This window comes from Aquila chrysaetos, chromosome 2 (genome assembly GCF_900496995.4).
Source record: "Aquila chrysaetos chrysaetos chromosome 2, bAquChr1.4, whole genome shotgun sequence".
NCBI classification, from domain to species: domain Eukaryota; kingdom Metazoa; phylum Chordata; class Aves; order Accipitriformes; family Accipitridae; genus Aquila; species Aquila chrysaetos.
Window position 1 is genome coordinate 3,922,040 of NC_044005.1, and position 17,985 is coordinate 3,940,024.

General features: G+C 50.9%; 1 protein-coding gene across 1 annotated transcript; it reads left to right on the plus strand.

Moving 5' to 3' along the window:
• Positions 1–120: 120 nt before the first annotated feature.
• Positions 121–16,992, plus strand: GPR137C (G protein-coupled receptor 137C). Its single transcript, XM_030031053.2, has 7 exons — positions 121–652; positions 8,236–8,279; positions 9,041–9,269; positions 12,417–12,566; positions 13,111–13,233; positions 13,372–13,487; positions 14,262–16,992. The coding sequence occupies exons 1-7, from the start codon at positions 284–286 to the stop codon at positions 14,431–14,433; spliced, it is 1,203 nt and encodes a 400-aa protein (XP_029886913.1). The 5' UTR covers positions 121–283; the 3' UTR covers positions 14,434–16,992.
• Positions 16,993–17,985: the final 993 nt, after the last annotated feature.

Below are 17,985 nucleotides of genomic sequence, written 5' to 3' on the forward strand. Positions count from 1 at the left end.
TGGGCGCGGTGGGGGCGGTCCGGCGGGGAGCCAATGGGGAGCGCGGGGCTGTCAGGAGCGAGCGCCTCAAATAATCGGGCTCAGCTGATTGTCCCCGGCAGAGAGTTGTTTGGCGGCGGGCGGGCGGGCGGCGCAGCCGGGAGGGCGGGCGAGACGGGGAGGGGAAAAAAAGACACCCCCCCCCCCCCCCCATTTTGTTGCATGGGGGTGTCCAGCCGGGGCTGAGGAGAGGGGCGGGAGCGCGCGCGGCGACCGTTGGCGGGCCGTTGCCTCCCGCTGCCCCATGAGCTCGACGGCGGCGGCGGCCCTCGCTGAGGGGGCGGCCCTGGCTGAGGGGGCCGCCGTGCCCTACGCGGTAGAGCTGGGGCTGACCGTGCTCCACACGGCGCTCTACGCCGCCCTCTTTCTCTTCGCCTACCTGCAGCTTTGGCTGCTCCTCTACTACCGGGAGCGGCGGTTGAGCTACCACACGCTCTGCCTCTTCCTCTGCCTGCTCTGGGCAGCCCTCAGGACCACCCTCTTCTCCTTCTACCTGCAAAACTCCCTGCAGGCCCTCCGTCTCCAGCAGCCCTTCGCCCACTGGCTCCTCTACTGCCTGCCCGGCTGCCTGCTCTTCTCCAGCCTCTGCCTCCTCAACCTCTATTTCGCTGAGGTAAGTTGTTTTTTTTTTTTTTTTTTTTTTTTTTGAGGGGGGGGGGAGGGACGCGCCAAACCCCCACCTTGCAGGACGCCGGGGTTAAAGCCTCCTCTTCAGCCACCCCCCCCCCCCCTAAACTTGGAGGGGCACAGCCTGAAGCTGAGGCTCTGGGGTGGTGGGATGGAAGGGGTGTGGAGGTGTGTGCCCTGACCAGTCTCGGTGGGAGAGGGTGCCGAGAGGTCTGCCCTCAATGTAGGCTTTGGGGCAGCTTGAGGAGATGCAGGGGTCTGCCCTGAGTCTAGGCTTGAGGGGGGAGAGAGAGGAGAGACACAGGGATTATGCCCTGAATCCAGCCTTGGGGGTGGGGTGGGATGGGGGGGGGGGTTGAGTAAAAAGTGTGCCCTGAATCCTAGCGTCGGGGTGGTGGGGTGCAGGGGTGTGCCTTGAATGCAGACTCCATGGGGTGGCATGGGGTGGGGGGGGGGGAAACAGGCACATGCCCTGAATCTGGGGTTGGGGGGTGCAGAGATGTGCCCTGCTCCCGGGTGGGGCTTTCGTCTTTGCAACCCTGCGAGGGGTGGCAGTGCCACGGGGGTCTCTTGGGGGACTGTTTTGCATCTTTTTTTTAATTGATTCCCCTTCTCTAAAGGGGACCAGAAAGTGGCAGCAGCAGGGGCTGCTCTGGCCTGGAGTGATGCCAACCATTACGTCACCAGCTAGAGCCTCTTCTGCTATTGTTGCTGCGCTCCCTCCTTCTCTCCATCTCTCCGCTCCGCTGTGAACTGGGCTTGTTGTTCTGCAGCTTGTTGTCAGACAAAAACCCTGAGATCCCTCTGCCTCCCCAGACAACAGCCTGGGGCTGGAGAGGTGGGCCCCTTCCTAGCACAATGATCGCTACTGGGACAGTGCGGAGCTGCTTGTTATTGCTGCTGAGCTGTATTCCTTCTTTTCTGGGTTTCCCATCACTTGTTTTGTGATTATTTTTTTATCCTCCTTTCTCTAGTCCTTTCACTTGTCTTTATCTTTTAAAGCCTTGGCTCTCCCCTCCCCTTTCTCCTCTGAATATTTTGTTTCTGCTCCAGTTTCTCGTGAGCAGCCCTTTGCTTGCCTGCCTTCCAGTTTGGTGACTTGTTTCATAAATAGGCAGTACTTTCCTTCCAGCTTTGTTGTTGTTGTTCAGATTCTTTGCTCTGCAGCTCTCAGCTGTTCGCCAGCCTCACAAAGGAATCGCTAACACACAGCGAAATCGCTCCATCACTCCGATGTGTCACCGATGGGAGTTATGATTTCATTTTCCCGAGGACATCAACATTCACATGATAATGTGAGACTTGGAGAAATTGGGTTGTTCAGCTGTTTTGGTTCTTCCCCCTCTGACACAAACACCTGGACGCTGGGGTAAAAAGCTGTTGGTGTTATATATGCTGCCGATCGAGTGGCAGCAAAATAACAAATGGTGCATAGTGTGCATAATCCATCTTGTCTGTTAAAGGAAGCCTGACCTACCAATTGCTCCAAGCAGGAGGTGTTTGTGTGTCCCTTGAAAGGCAAGCTGAGGAAGGGATCCCGTGTTCTGGTACCACAAAGTGGCTGCATTTCTGTTTTCCTCTAAGTCACTGGATTTGACAGCAGATTTGCGTCTTTGCAGGCTTGTTAAAAGGCTCCTTTAAAGAATGGCAAAGTAAATTCAAATAGGTTCTCGGGCTTCCCTTCCTCCCATGATATCTGTTTTTCAGTGGACTCTGGTTGAATATACCCCATTTCTTTCTCCTTGAAGACCTAGAGCCAAGGGAAATCCTGTCTGAGGAAATAAGAGTTCAGAATCTAGAGTGGGGAAGGATAAAATGACTTATTAAAATGAGTATGTGTGCTTAGTTACAGAGAGGGTCTAACACTTGGCTGTCGCAGGCAGAACGGGTGTCCAGCATGTCATGGTGTTTTTGGGTGATCTCAGTGGTGGTAGGCAGTGAAGCCTGCAGCTCCGGAGGTTTGGAGAAAGAGTGTAGTTAGATGGACCAAAATCCTTTGGCGCTTTTCTGGCTTCCATTTTAACAAAAGAAAATGATGCTGAGTAGTGATATTTGGCTGCTTCTGCTTGGGCAACAGGCTGATTAAACTATCCCATCCTTCTCTAGACAGAAGGGTGCCATGTGCTGGTAGCTGAGATGTGCCTGGCTTGGCTGTGTTCAGTGCTTCTCTTAAAGCACAGAAGGAGTTATGTTAAGGGGGGTTAGGGTGTAATTAAACAAGAATTGTCACTACCTGGAGGAAGGAGAGAAGCTATGGTGGAACCACAGCAGTTGAGCTGAAGTGGCTCAAGATCTAGAGATGACTGGTAGGTTTACAAGTGTGACTTCATGCAGAACCTGCTGTGGAGGGCCCGTCTGTTCCCAGGTCTTAAGGGCCAGTTGGTAGCAACCTGTAGAAGGGCATTGGGCTTCTGCTACTCTGAGGGTGTCATCCCAGTCTGGTATGTCCTCAGATAAAAGCATAGGCTGCTTCTGTGCTGAGGGCCTGGCTAATTGTCTTTGTACACAGTGCCTCCTTTGTGAAGATGCTGGAGAAATGGCATCTGCCTAAGCAGTGGAAGAAAATGTGGCCTCTGCTATGTTATTTGAGCTAATCTTGCTTGATTTACAGAGCTCCTCAGGCTATGTACATGCTGAGGTTGAAATGGTGCTGGGTGGGGGAAGAGCTCTAGGAAACAACAGATACCCATGGAGAGCTAGCATTATTTTGTACTCCTGGCTGTTCTGGGGCTGAAATTCCAAGTCATGAAACTGCCTGGTGTTCCCCCTTTCTGTGGCGAGAGGCTATCCTCTTCCTATCCCCTCCTGGCCCCTGAGATTCCTGAGGGGACGTGGAGGTCTGACAAAATGCATGTGGGATGCTTATTTGGTGGTGACAGTTTCTTTTTGTCACTGCCTTATTTCCACTTGGAAAATCAAAAGGTGTAATGCCTTTTGCTTGGGAGCACCTCTTCCTCTCTGCTTCAGCTTGTAACAGAATGAGTTCCTTTTCAGGAAATCTGGACTTCACAGTATATCAGGTCAGAATTCCTCAGATCCACTCCCAATCTTGCCTCAAACTGGCAGAACCATGGCTCAGATATCCAACCCAGAGGGCTCCTCTGCCTTGCTTTTGGAATAGCTCCTCTGCTGCCAGCTAGACATCTGCTTGAGTAATGCTACCTTTCCCAAGAGTCTGCCAGTTCCTGCTTTCCCCCAGGTCATGGTCAGGAGCACAGTACATGGAAATGTAGCCACAACAACCTCCATCTTGATCCTTTCAAAGACCTTCTTGAGCACTTGGCATCCTTGTCTCACTTGGGAGTCAGCAATTGCGTGCAACAATGAGTAAGGCCTTCTGCTGGAGTGGTGAGGCTCTGACAGGCTGCTCCGCCAGACTGGCGTGGCCATAACCCTTAACCTGTCTGGGTTTCTTTTAAGTGCTCCATCTGATTAGATGACATCAGCCTCTTTCATCCCTTGCTGCTCTAATTGCACTGGAGCAGACATGCATGGAAAGAGCATCCAGCCTGGGAGCCATTTGTCCTTGCTGTCCGGTATCTTCCTGCCTTCTCAGATGGAAAACTGCAAAAGCTTCCATCCGTTCTTGCACTCTTCCACCCTCCTTGTCTAGCAGACACCTAGCATGTGCCCTCTGCCTCAGAGAGACAGCTGGCAAGAGGTCACTTAAACTCAAAACTGCTCCATCCCAAAGCTTATGATTCCCATGGGCCCAATGGTTCCCAAATGAACAGGTGGCTGTGCCAGCAACCAGCTATTCTAGGGAATCAGGGTACATGTAAGTTGTACCCTCTGTTCATGATGGCATAGGATGATCTTGGTATTAGTGGGGATGGTGAGAGATCTTCCTCATAGATAGTTCCATTTTTCTGAGGGGCAGGTGGGGGCTTGAACACTTGTTATGGGGTGTAGTCCCAAAATAGTCTGTGCTCTGCTTCGATGCTCACTGCTGAATGACTGTGGTGAGAGAAGGAATCTGTCTGTGGATGCGCTTGCAACTGAGAGAGGGCTGTGTTCATGTCAAGGCAGGACATGGTTGTGTCTTTTATCTCAAGAGCCCAAACTCATGATTTTTTTTTATGGAGCAAAAGACACTTTGATTCCATCAGACAGACAATGGCAAGTTTCTGGCTCTCCTGGATCTTTGAGATCTGTTGTGAATGGCTGTACCAAAACCAAGCTGAAGTGCTATCTGATGCTCAATGTTAGGGCTAAGATCCTGGCTTGTACAGGTACTGAAAGTGGTCCTTAGCCATCTGTGGGATGTGGTATCTGTCACTTGTCATCTTCTCGTAGCAGCTGTGACACCTCAAGTACACCTTATAAGGTTGAGTGTGTTTCTTGAATGATGCTCTGAGAACATACCCGTAGCAAGTTCACTTTTGGGGCTTAGCGATGTCAGCAAGGTATTCACTTTTGTGAAATATATCCACTCATCACAAAAACAAAAGCCTCCAGCATCACAGGGATTTTGAGGTCTGTAGCTCTTGGCCTCGCCTTCTTCCCAGGTCTGTGGCTGATGTGAAGTGCTCAAAGGATTTGTGGCTCCAGAAAGACAACTGAGTATTGCCTAACTGTTATAAAAGGCTTGCTTAGGAGTAAATGTTCTCAGTCCTGCTGCTCTGGGCTAGCAGAGACCTGTTTCTTATTTTCAGCAGGCAACTGCATGACTTCTGGGGCTGGTCTCAGCTAGGAACTGAAGGAACTGTTCAGTTTGCAAGGGTTGCTACTAGCAACTTGGCAAAATGCACCTGTTTGAGGGCAGGGGTCTGTCTTTCCTATTTTTATGAAGAATAGGACTACTCCTGAGTTCTCTGCACTGGCTTCTTCACAGCAGAACCCTCCACATCAGCTGTCCTTGGGCTTTGAAAGCAGCAGAGCTAGTCTAGCGCTGAAAGCCTTGCAAGATTGTCTCAAGGATAAGAACCCAAAGGTGCATTGTGAACACTACTGGTGTCACCTACTGACCCAGCACCTGTGAAGAAAAAGCAATCTTCAGATGAGTTATGTCTTAATAACTAAAACCACTGTGAACTGAGTGATGCCTGTTCTCTTCCTGAAGTTATAGGACTAAATAGCTGGGAGCTAATAAAAGTGTAAGGCTGGTGCTGTGGTCTCCCTCTGCTTTTTGTGGCAGCAGTCCAAGCATGAGTCTCAGGTTGCTGTTGCACTCTTAACCCTGAGACAGCTTTGTGTGCCTTAGTCCTCAGGGCTGTAGGGGAGGGTCTTGAGAGAGAGACTGCCTTGCACAGGGCTGCTGCAGAAGTCAGCATCTTTCTGCTAGCCAGTGGCATTTCCCTGCTCAGCTGAGGGGCTGTTCTCACCCAGAGTGACCAGCTGGAATACAAGCCACAGATTCTGCACTGCTGTTCAGAGGCTGCGATTACAGACGGCTCTTCTGGGAGTCAGAGCAGAAGTACAAATACCTCAAGTGGATTTCTGTGCTGTGCGAATGGGTACTGAACCAAGAGGTTTCCCAGCTGGATGTCCTCCCGTGTCTGTTTTGACACTCCCAAAGTGCTTGAATATAGCCTACAGGCAAACTAAGGACAAAGGAGGATTCAGGGATTTTTCTGTTTTGAAATCACCATATGGTCCTTCCAAGGCCCAGATTTCCTGTAGCTCAGGTGAGCTTTGGGGCTCAGAGTGGATTATGCCACACTTCTGTACCTCTCTGGGCTGGTATAGGCCGGGACAACAGGGTAGAGGGCTTCAGAGACTGCTTGTAGTACTGTACCACTCAGCCATGGGGGCTGGATACCTCCCTCTGCTGAAGTACTGTGTCTTGTTTCCCACTAAGTGCTTCTTGAGTTCATCTTCCCTCAGACTGGGGGAGAGGAGTCAGACAGTGAAACTGGCTCTCAGAATAGGGTTGCTGAGGCTGTCCAGTGTGCTGTAGGAGGGCTTTCAAATGCTTGAAACTACTACAATGGATCAGACAACCCTCAAATCCTGAAATGTCTCTGGAAATCCTGTTGGCAGGAGCCTGGTTTCTGAAGCTTCAGAGTGCCATTACTACCTCAGTGCTGACTGGAAGGCAGGAGCCAAGAAATCCTGTCAGGAAAAAAAAAAAGCTGATTAAGGGTGCCTTGTAAGAGATGAGTGATCCTTCACTGCAGCCACAGTCTGGAAGCTGACAGGGAGGACTCCTTGCAGAAGCAGTGAAACTAAACCTCCACACCTGTGCAGTGATCCCACAGTGGTCTTACGCTGACCACAAGTACATGTCTACTGGATCTGGCTAGATGGCTCTCTACCTCTTCCCAAGTTCCTTCAAAGTCTCTAGTCAGGACATGAGCTTTGTCTGAGACTGAATGTGACCTCAGCTCTGGCATCCTTCTTGGTGGGTTCTGTACCAGGATCTGCATTTTTCCCAGGACAAAACCCAGCTCCTGCTATGGCTGTACTGAATCAGTGTGTGACAAGTGAGCTCCATGTAGCTCTGCCAGCATGCTGCTTTCCCGCTGCTTTTCCCGACTGTGTGTGAGCACTGGTTACCTGTCCACTTGCAGCAGGACTGCTGTGCTCACATCTGAGCTGTGACTTGGGAGTGTGTCTTCACCTTCCTAAACTGTCCATACTTCCTTAGGCTAGAAGTCTTGGCCCTGTATGCTTCAGCAGGAGCCACCCTCCAGCCCAAAGGCACATGGAAGCTTGTCTGCCATACTGGAAAGAGTGCTGTAGGGCTGCCTGAGTATGAGCTGATGGTTCTCCTCCAGCCTTCCCAACCCAAATGGCTGGGGGCGCAGGCATGTGTTCAGACCCTGGCAGTCTGATGAGAGGCCTGTGAGCCTTTGCTTTGAAGCAATGGTCCTTCTTGTGCAACTTTCAGCTTGAGTCTCCTAATCCCTTGTGCAGTGAGGAGATTCACAGAACCCAGATCCACTCTTGGACAGAATAAGTGTTGCTTTGAAGGGTGAAACAATCTGTAAATGACTAATGGTCATCTAATGCACTTGTCTGTCAAGTGTGCCATGCAACTTAGCAGGCTGGGCTTTCCACCTCTGGAGGACTTCCTACCATTTCAGAGTTACTTTTCAGGTGTATTTGGCCTACAAAAATCCTAAGGGTGGAGGAGCTCTGAGCTCCAAATGCTTGTTACAGCCTGCAGGTCCATAATGCAATACCAGAGGGCTATTTTAGATCAGCTATTTGTCTTGCTAAAGTGCAGCAGCTGAAGCAGCCTTCTCTAACAGGGAAATTGAGCATGATTGAGGTCCTAAAATATGCAGCTGGGCAAAGTAGATGTATTTTTGAATGACCTTAGTGACTACTGAGTGCTAAACTCCCTGCTTTTGTTGAAGTCCTTAGGTGTGGTGTTAAAGTCCTTGTCACGTATGGGGTAATAAATACGTTTATGCCTCTTGGACACCTACATTTGGGCTTGGCTCTTGCACAAAAAAGAGTACCAGTCTTTCTCGCAAGTGGGTCCAGTGCAAGACTTGATGCTATCTAGAGTCCTTCAAGGTGTCCAACTGGATGCTGGCTCCCTTGTTGTATGTATCTTTGGTAAGTTTAAAGGAGAACTGTAGGTCATGTTAAGTAATGCTGTGCAAATTTTTCCCCTAGGTCATATTCAAAGTGAAATGTGCAGCTGAATTCAACAAGTACAAGTAAGTGATACTTTTCTAATGTTACCTTCAAAGCTGGCTTAAGGTGAACTCACGCTGCAGTGCTAGCAGTGGGAGCTTCAGACCCCAAAGACTGAACAGAGCTAATGCCATACCTACCTGTGCTCTGACAAAGGATCAGTGTTGTGCCTTGGAGCAGGACTGGGAGCTTCAAAGGTACCAAGGAAGCTAAAGCATATGCTGCATGCCTCCATACATGTCACCAGTGTCCCAGTACTGGTGCTGCTAGCAAACTAGATGAACTCTCAAGGTCATTCTGAGCTGTCCCACCCCAGAAAAGATCTGCAGGATAAGGCTTGAGCAATAGGTGAGACATCTGTTTGTGCAGCCCAGGTGCTTCCTAGCCATTTCCAGGGAAACCCGCAATGGAAAATGTGAGCTCCAGTGGCTTTCAATAAAGAAGTTGCAGTGGTTGTGATGACTCATAGCTTATTGACTGAAGTTAATGCAGTAGAGCAACACTTAAAATCTGCAAGATAAGAACCTGACTGTCAGAAGATGAGTCTTGTAACTCATGACTACTTACACTGCTCATGCATTATGAGAGCAGCTCAAACAAATACTCTGCAGACTTGGGCTGTCAATACAACCACTGAAACTTGCTGGAATGTCTGATCTTCGTAGCAAGCAGAGCACTGGGCATGCTGGGAGGTTCTCTTGCCTGATGAGACAGGAGGGTGGTGCAGAACGAGCCCAGAATTGTCTGATTCAAACTCCATTTTTTCCCCCCACCATCTCTCCAGGGTCCTGTTGTACCTGGGCTCCGTATTTACCAGCCTCCTCTTCTTAGTTGTGAACTTAACTTGTGCAATGTTAATCCATGGTGAGGTCCCGGAGAACCAGCTGAGGTGGACGGTCCTTGCCCGTGCCCTAGTCAACGACAGCCTCTTCATCCTCTGTGCCATCTCGCTGGCTTGCTGCATGTGCAAACTAGGAAAGATGTCTTCAGCGAATGTCTACCTCGAGTCTAAGGTAGGTAAATGCCTTGTAAGCTACGCTGGAACTGCGCAATCATCAGCTGGATTCTCAGCTGGATCTGTGTGTGCTTACTTGGAGCAATGCTGGCCTGGTGGCACCTGAGCTACTCTTGCTCAAATACTCCCTCCAGTGTGGAGGGGGCAGGTCTTGAACTCCTCCCTCCAGAAAGTGCATGCTGCTGCTGTGGGAATGAAGTGCCCTGCATGTTTTAGGGGAATATGTTGTCTGCAGCTTTGCTGGCACAACAGGAGACTTATGAGCTGTTTATGCTTTTCAGGTTTAGAAGTATAATTTAGGGTTTGACTGGAATAGAGGGCTCTCTAAGAGTAGCAGATGCAGTTTCTGCAGTATATTGTCACTAAGGTCAGTAAAGTCTGCAGCATATTGTTACCTCTGGCAGATGCATAACAATTCTCTGCAAAGGGGATCCCCCCAGCAGTCCAGCTTTAGCTGCCTGCCTGCTTGCTTGAGCCAAAGGCAGTGCTTGCCCATCGTGGGTGAGGTGAGCATCTTAGAAGGGGAGGAGAAGTTGCTGTAGGTCCTGCCCTGAGGCTGAAGGACAAGTGAGGGTCTGAACATACACAACTTCTCAAGCAGGTAGGAAAGTGGATAAGCCACCAGCAGTCTTATCTTAGTGTGGCAGTAGGCTGCAATTAAGTGTGCACTTGAGCTGCCTCCTCTTCCTCTGGGAAGCCATATCACTCCTATCAAAGGCAGTGATTCCAGGGCGGGGACCTGGCCTGTTGAGAAGGGCAGACAGCAGTCTCTTGATGAGCCTGGAAGCATCTATAGGGAAAGCTTGAGCACCTGAGCATAGTCAGGCTCAGGGAAGCCAGCTGCCTGGCTCTAGCACTTTTGAGCTGCTGTCTTCTTGTAGTAGTACAGCTCCTTACCCCATATACTCTGAATTGCCTCTTTCCAGGTGTCAGAAGGTGGGGTTCTGGCTTCCTTATTTCCAATGTGCTGTCAGTCAGGTGAATCTATGTGGGCTTAAAGCACTGCCATGCCTGGCTCATGTGAGAGGCTGCCCAGAGTGTAGTGCTCCCAGATGCTGTTGGTTGGATGGCTCTGTCCCCCCTCAGGAAGAGGATGGAGAGGGTGACAAGCTGCCTTGCAGCAGACACTGCTACAAAGACATTTTGGGTCCAGACAACTGCGTGTTGGCTGGAGGCGTCTCCTTGCTCCTTAGCAGGCCATCTGCATGACCACTCAAAGTGGCTGTGGTCCATTGCCCCCCCTCCTAGAGAGGGCAGCTGTGTGAAAGCTGAGAGGGTGGCCAGAGCTGTGCTGTCAAGGCTGAAGCTGAGGCTTTTCGGTAGGAGAAGTCTGGGCCTCTTAAGCAGCAGAGAGCATCTGTGGTTGCCCAGAATCTGGGGTGTGGGGGCCATAGGCAGCTGGGAGTGGCTGTGTAGCTGGCTCTTGTGACAGCTATCCACAGATGCTGCAGATTGCAGCCAGGTGATCTGAAGTGAGACAGAGGAGCCATGACTAAGCTGAGAACCTGCTCAGATCCCTGCTTGCATGGGCCAGGTATCCAGCTCTGACTGGCTCTGGACACTAATTAACTTATCAAGTTCACCCAGCAGTAGTTTAAGAATGCAGTTACTTCCTCCAGTTACATGCCCGAGGCTGCCTGTGGGGCTGTGCTCTAGTACAACATGCTCTAGAGAAGCCTGCTCTCAGGTTGAATACTCAACCTGACTGCCTGGTAAAGGTCTCTTGCATTCAAATGCTGTCTCCCTTCCCTGCCTTGGAGGCATGCCCTGACTGTGTTGTGAAGGAGCTGCAAAAATAGGGTGGGGATGAGCAGAAGTGTTACACAAATGCCTGAAAAGGCTGTCCTGCCTCCTGAACTCCAGCTGTGAACCTGCTGACTCAAAGCAACACAGCAAGGCTGGAGGGGCCTGGTGAGTCTGCTGCTTCCACTGAAGGTAGGAACCTTCGAGCCATTTGATGCTTCAGAAGGAGGCTGTGCAATTGAACTGCTGCCAGATCCTATACTGTGGTCCTTGTTAGCTGGAGACTTGCTTCACTAGCCTTTCTGCCTCATTTTCTGCTGTCCTGAATACCAAGGGCTCAGCTAACAGTGCTAGAGCAGGCTGTGTTCTTGTGCTTCGGTGGTGTCACAAGGACTTGTTTGTTAGCAGCACTTTCGTGCTGACTCTTCCAAGACACAGTCTTGAGCAAGTGCTGTAAAGCTAGGAAAGTAGACCTGGCATACCTGTAGCTCAGATGTGGAGCAGGTCATCTCTCTAAATACAAAGGCAAGTCAGCTGCTGTGATGTTTGTCTGCCCACTTACTGGCTTCTGCTGTGCAGTGACTTGGTGGCTATTAAAGGCTTCGTGGGTGTCTTTAGCAAAGAAATGGGGACACTTGCAGGTCTCCAAGTAGCTGCTTTCCCGTGGCTAGCTGTCCAGGAAAGGTAAGTACTGTGACCTTCAGATACCTCATGCAGCTATCCCTTTGACAGCACTGCATCTGAAACATTGTAGAGAAAGCTGTTCTTCACCAGCACAGGACAGCTAGCAGGAAGCAGAGATCCCACAACATCTAGCTGCTCTTTAGCATGCTGCTCTGTATACAGCAAAGCCTGGTTTGTCCCACAGCAGTGCTGGGGTTCAGGTGCTGGGTCTTTCTGCCTGTTCTAGAGTTGCCTACAGCAAATATCTGGGTTTCTTTCCTAGAGAAACATTGTGTTCAATGTCAGGGGTGCTAAACTGCTGCAGAGTGAATGAGCTGGGTGGACATCTCTGCTGTAGAGTCTGATCAGAGTGTAGAAGCAGCAAGTTGATTTTCTTAATGGTTGTTGGCTGGCCTTCTGGAGACTACCACAGTAAGGCAGTGGTTGGGATAGCATCTCCGTGGACCACCAGTTTGAAGTTGACTGATAAGATCCTGAGAATGACACTCCTGTGCCTCAAGTCTTCTCTCTCGCAGGCGACACTGGCTGTGTAGCTCTGCTACTGCAATGAACTCATCACACAAGGAAGCTCTTAACCAGCTCTGAATATTTTAGCAACAACATAGAAATGTTCTAGGTCATTCTTGCCTGCACAGCTTCTCATGCATTTAAGGGGAGGGCGAGAATCGCAGCTCTGTAGGAAGGTCTGTATTAAAACTGTTTTTTCTTCCTCTTCTAGGGAACATCTGTCTGCCAGGCTATTCTTGTGGGATCTGTAGTTGCTCTTCTGTATTCCTCAAGGGCTTGCTATAACCTGGTAGCTGTGGCCATATCTCCAGACAATGTTCCTGGTCCTTTTAACTATGGCTGGGACAACCTTTCAGACAAGGTAAGTGTCTGTGACCCCCAATCCAGCGCTAATAAAGTGAAAGGCAGTTACTCTGCCATCCTGTGAGGGCATGTGTAGGGGAAAAGGGGTCTATGTGGGGGTGTCCGTTAAGCTGAATCCCCAGATGAGCTGGCTTTCTGCCTTCAGAAGCTCTGCTTGCTCTTTCCACCAGAGCAAACCTGAATCTTCCTCTATCTGGCTACTTCTTCAGAAGGGATTCCCTATTGTGCTCTTCAGTTTTAGCCTGCCAACTCTTCTTTTGGGGGAGAGGAGGAACAAGTCAACTAGAGCAGAAAAGCAATGCTTAATCAGGCGTGGCTGTGTGCAAGGGAGAGTCATTGGTGTGGGGAGGGAGCTAACAGTACCCTGGTAGCACACTGAAGTGAACTAGCTCACTAGAAACAGTAGCAGAAGTCACGTAAGGGTCCCCATTCTGGTTTAGGGACTCCTGCCTCCGTAAGAGTTTCTCTGCATTCCTAGTTCTAAGCTGTGTAGCTCTGCTGATGGCTTGGATTATACAAAGACCTCTAATTTCTGTCCACAGGTGCATGTGGAAGTGAGCGGTGAAGAGTACGTGGTGTTCGGAGTGGTCCTCTTCCTCTGGGAGCTGGTGCCAACAACTTTTGTGGTGCTGTTCTTCCGGGCTCAGAGACTGAGTCAGAATTTGGTAGGCCTGAGCAAGCTGCTGTAGCTTGAGTACCCCTGTGCAGAGACGAGCCCCGAGGTGCCTGGGTTGGGGGGGCAGGCCTTTAGGAAGACTATCAGAAATATCTCACTTCTGGCTTCACTCTTTTCTCTTTAACAGACTGCAGCGGGGATGGTCAATAGTCACAGTTACAGCTCCAGAGCCTACTTCTTTGACAATCCGAGGCGCTATGACAGCGATGATGACTTGTCACGGCTTGGGGCCAGAGAAGGAGGGTAAGCATTGTGCTGGGTGAGTGAAACAGCTGCCATTCTGCTGTCATGTGTGGAAGCAACAGAGCTCTTGGCTTCTGCTCTTAGGAAAAAGTGTTGGTATAAGAGGCAGCTTGGGCAAGGTGGATGGGGCAAGGAGCCTTCTGACTGAGCTTGGTTTTGTTCCCTTCTGCAGCTCACAAGGAGCTATTTTTATTAGACAGAAGTGACCAGCTCTGAGAGGTGGATATCGCACTGGGTACTCACAGGTAGAAATAAGCAGTGGCTGCAGACAGGAGGCCTCATCCAGGAGGGCTGATTTTGCTAGGATCCCTCCTCAGCTGTGGGGGCAGAGGGCTCTTAAATCACCTCCAGAGGAGTTTCTCCACTGGAAAGTGAGAGGTGGTGAAGTCCTGGGAGGGACATGGTTTCTGGGAGCCAACTGGAACAAAGCTCTGCAGGAACTCCTGGTGTGGGGAAGAATGGTCAGGTATCCCTAGCAAAGCTGTAAGGGGAAACCTGACAGCCCTGTCCCTGCCCAGGGGTGTAGTGAGGGGTTCAGAGGTTCTGGCTTTCCTTGACCAGTGTTGTAGGGCCTGGTGCTCCTTCCCTTGTACTTCTTTCCTCAAAGTCAGGTTTCTTGGAGATACTGTGCCTGCATGTCATAGCCTGCTTCTGCAGACTTGGATACCCTGGTCACTGCTGGGAGCAGAAGGCTTTTCTAGCAGTGGAGACTAGCCGCAGCCAAATTATTAATCTCTAAGAGTCCATGTCTGGTTTTTCTGTCTCTCCTCCCAGCTTGGCCACCCCTCAGTGCTCTGGCTGCTATGGGTCCCTGGCGGGGAATGACAGCTACGCGGTGGGTCCCCATCTCAGCGGAACCGCGACAGACAGTGCCCCCTTGCTCTTTGCCGCAGGCGGCTCGGAGATGAATAATCACCATAGCTCATACCCTGCACCACAGAACTGAAGAGGCTGCGAGGTCCCTTTCTTCCCAGAAGTGGCATTCATGTATAGGATTGTAACCTGGTTTTCTCTTTCCTTTTTCCCTGAAGCATCTAACTCATCAACACAAACATTCCACTACCTGCTGCAGCTGTAAGCAGGACTGAGCCTATGGCTGCAGGCAGTAAGCAAGAGAACTGTGACTTTAAGGTACCATGTAGCAAAGTGAAGCTGAACTCTCTGGAAGCTTTTTCTTGGTCTGGTCTTCAAGATGTTGGCAGCTAAATGCACCAGAGCTTCCTCACTAGAAAAGAAACATCAAATGCATATTTGCACTTTTATCTGCACACTTGGAAGGAACGAATCTCGCTCAGACTGTGCTTAGTCTGAGACTGTTCTAGTTACTCTTTTAATTGCACATCCATAGCTGGGAGAGGCACTGTCTTCCTGCAAAGACGTGTTCCGTGAAGTACTCTGCATCCTGACTCACTTGGGAGTGTGAAGCTCTGTTAAGCGAGCGTGTTACGGGCAGGGCCTCCTGCGGTGAATGTTAAAGCATACTGTGCCATATTCACGCCTGGCAGGGCTGAGGCCTCTGGTCCCAGTGTGGTCTTGCTCTGGCTGCTGGTCCTTGTTTCACCTGGTTGCTGAACTGTCCTACCTAGGACTGTGGGTTCAAAGCTGAGCTCAAAGCATATCCTAGCAGAGGCCTGCGAGGGTGAGGTTGAGTGCTCCTACTGGCTTAAAGATCACTACGTTGTAACAACCCACTAGCTTATGGCAAAGGAAGAGGGCTGGCTTGGATGGCAGCTGCTGTCAAGTGAGGGGGCAAGACTTTATAGGCTGCTGCCTTCAGGGAAAGCTTAGAGCTGGAGCTGGCTTAGTGAGAGTGTGCGTGCAGGATCATGTGTGGCCCCAAGTGTATGTAAAACTAGGGCTGCTTTAACTGGTGGGTGGTGAGAGCAGTCCTGCTCCCCCCTCCACTTCACCCATGGTGGGGCTCCCCTTTTTCCCCCCTCAGTATTAAATTGCATTTAGCAGATAACCAAGAGTTTTAACCTGAAGTGAATGTGAACTGGTGGGGTCCCCACTGGGGAGGAGGCAATGCCTGCTGTTGTGGAGGGAAGTGGCAGACACTGCAGAGATCTGTTCCCTGGGTTCCTTGCTCTCCCCTCCCCTGCCGTGGGGCAGGATGGTGGGCCTGGAGTCCTCCTGCTGCCACACAGCTGTGTCAGCAGCGCTTGGTGGTGTACACAGGGTTTGAGTGTGCTGGGTCAGTCTGGGAGGAGGTTTCTCTGTCTCTCTTTAACCAAAATAGCCAAGTTTGACCTGGCCTATAGCTCTGTTGGGCCCTTGGAGATGAGGCTTGCTGTTATTCCTGGCTTGTCCCTGAGCCTGATGTGGGGATGAGTGAAGCGGCTTTGGGCACAGACTTGGATGGAGACACTGGTCCAGGGGTGACAGCTCTCTGACCTCTAGTGACAACCTGAACTGGAACTGCTTTTTAACCCACCTAGAGCTGCTCCTGCTGTTCAAACCCAAGCCTGACACTGAAGGACCCAGCTGGGGTGAAGGACTTACCTGTGCACAGAGCGGTACAGTGCTGCCCAGCTCTGGGTGTGGGATGCTGGGCTGGTCTCTGGTGCTGGAGGGACCCCGAGGCAGCCTCAGTGTCCGCAGCTGTGTGCGAGAGAAACCCCAAGCACTGGGGCAGCCCCGGCCTCTCCTCACTTGCCACGTGCTCACTAGTATGGTCTGGTCACTCGATCACCCACCTCGCTTGTACTGAGCTAGATGTCACTTGTCACGCTGAGAACACCCTGTCCTTCTGTGTGGTCTCCTGTGCTGGCTTGTGCGCCTCTCCCTGCTAACCTGCTTCACTCTTGCTGGCCCAAAAAAAGGAGCAAACCCTGCTTCTTTTTGGAGAAGGCTCTGTGATGATAACTTTCAGCACATCCCTCTTGCTCTAGTACTTGAACCAGAGAGCTCTGCCCTGACTGCCGTGGCTCTCCTGGCTGCTCCACCTTGCTTGGTGTAAAGGACCTGTCTCCTTGCCTCGGCTGGGGTGCAGAAACAGGCTGCTCCATCTCAATCACGGCTTGACTTATGGCAAAGCTAATGAAGGACCTGGACTCGGTGCGTTGCCCTTCTTTCTTCTCCCATAAGTCACCAAAGACAGTAAGTGACGCTAGTGGCCCCTGTTCTTGCTTAAATTCCAAAGCACTAGGAGCACTTTAAGTTTTCTTTGGAGGGAAAGGAGTGTAGTGCAAAAAAAAAATATTAAAAAATAAAAAATTAAAGGGCTACAGGCTCATTGTTCATATTGCACTGAAGCACACAACAACAATACGATCTTCCTGGCATTAGGATGGCAGGTCAGGGCAGTGAGTCTCGTTGCTAATGTACTTGTGAGTGACTGGCAAAGTGTTTTGGTTTTACTCATTTGTATGGATGGCCGTTAATTTCAAAACTCTGACCGCTCCTGCTGGGGCTGGTCCCGTGTTTTACTGAAGTAATTTATAGCTGAGAAGTACAATGACTTTTTTAATGCATAGTTGCCTTTCATTAAACTTTCTTTTTTTGGTATGGTTTAACAGTGTTTTGGCTTTGCAGTCAGGCAGCAGCTGGCTGCAACAGGAAGCTGTGGCCAATGAATGTACCTATTTGTTCTTCACTAAACTGTAACCAAGCACTACTATGTTGAAATAAAAAAAAAAACAAACAAAACCGAAAACAACAACAACAACAAAAAAAAACAAAAACAAAAACCAAACCCAAAAGACTCTGTGCTAGGTTGCCAGAGGCCTGGCTGTGTTTTGCTCTCTGTGTGACCCAGCCAGCTCCAGATGTGGTCCTGCAGTCCCCCTTGTCCTGGCCAGGGGCTGGTTGGCTGTGCCAGCACGGGACCCCGGAGAGCTGTCTGCTCTGCCGAGTTGTGTCCGGTAACTCGGTAAAGCTGCTTCTCGATGGGCTCTGGAAGCTGAGTTGGATGCAGTGTAGCTCGGTGCTGGCCGGCCAGCAGCTGCTGGGGACCAGTACGCTGCGCTTTGCTCCAGTGTGACTGTAGCATCGCTGTGAGTTCCTCTCGGAGGCTTGAATGTGGCTGGGTGCGGAGCACCCAGAGGTGGTTTTTGTGAGGGATCCTGCAGCTCCCCTTTGCAGCTGTGGTTTTCTGGTGCTGGGGAGGGCAGACCCTTCCCCCTGCCCTCACAGGGTGCTTTATCCTCTGCTGTTTTTCAGGGCTGGCAGCGGCCCAGAGGGATGCGGTGTTCCCTGGGTCCTCAGCTTGTGAGGTACAACGTGCTCGAACCACGTCCCCTGCACCTCACCGCCTTCTGCTTCCACACACACAGCTCCCAGGGCAGGTTGGGAGACATTTCAGGGCTGTGCTTTGTCCCCTTCTTGGGACCTGCGATCCGTCCAGCCTCCTCCGGCACTGAGCTGTGGAGGAGCTGAAAAACCCCAGCTCAGTAACTCGGTGCTTCCTTTATTTCCTTGCACGGGTTTATCTGCGTGGCCTTGAGCTCGCTGCAAATAGCAGCGGCTTAGCTGGAGCGCACACTACATCTTCCTGCGC

What these genes read in the sequence shown, in the direction of transcription:
- GPR137C (XM_030031053.2), top strand. Translation starts at nt 284, where the DNA reads ATGAGCTCGACGGCGGCGGCGGCCCTCGCTGAGGGGGCGGCCCTGGCT. An exon ending in GGGACAACCTTTCAGACAAG is followed by an intron (nt 12,567 to 13,110) that starts GTAAGTGTCTGT and finishes TTCTGTCCACAG; the next exon opens with GTGCATGTGGAAGTGAGCGG. An exon ending in CTTGGGGCCAGAGAAGGAGG is followed by an intron (nt 13,488 to 14,261) that starts GTAAGCATTGTG and finishes CTCTCCTCCCAG; the next exon opens with CTTGGCCACCCCTCAGTGCT.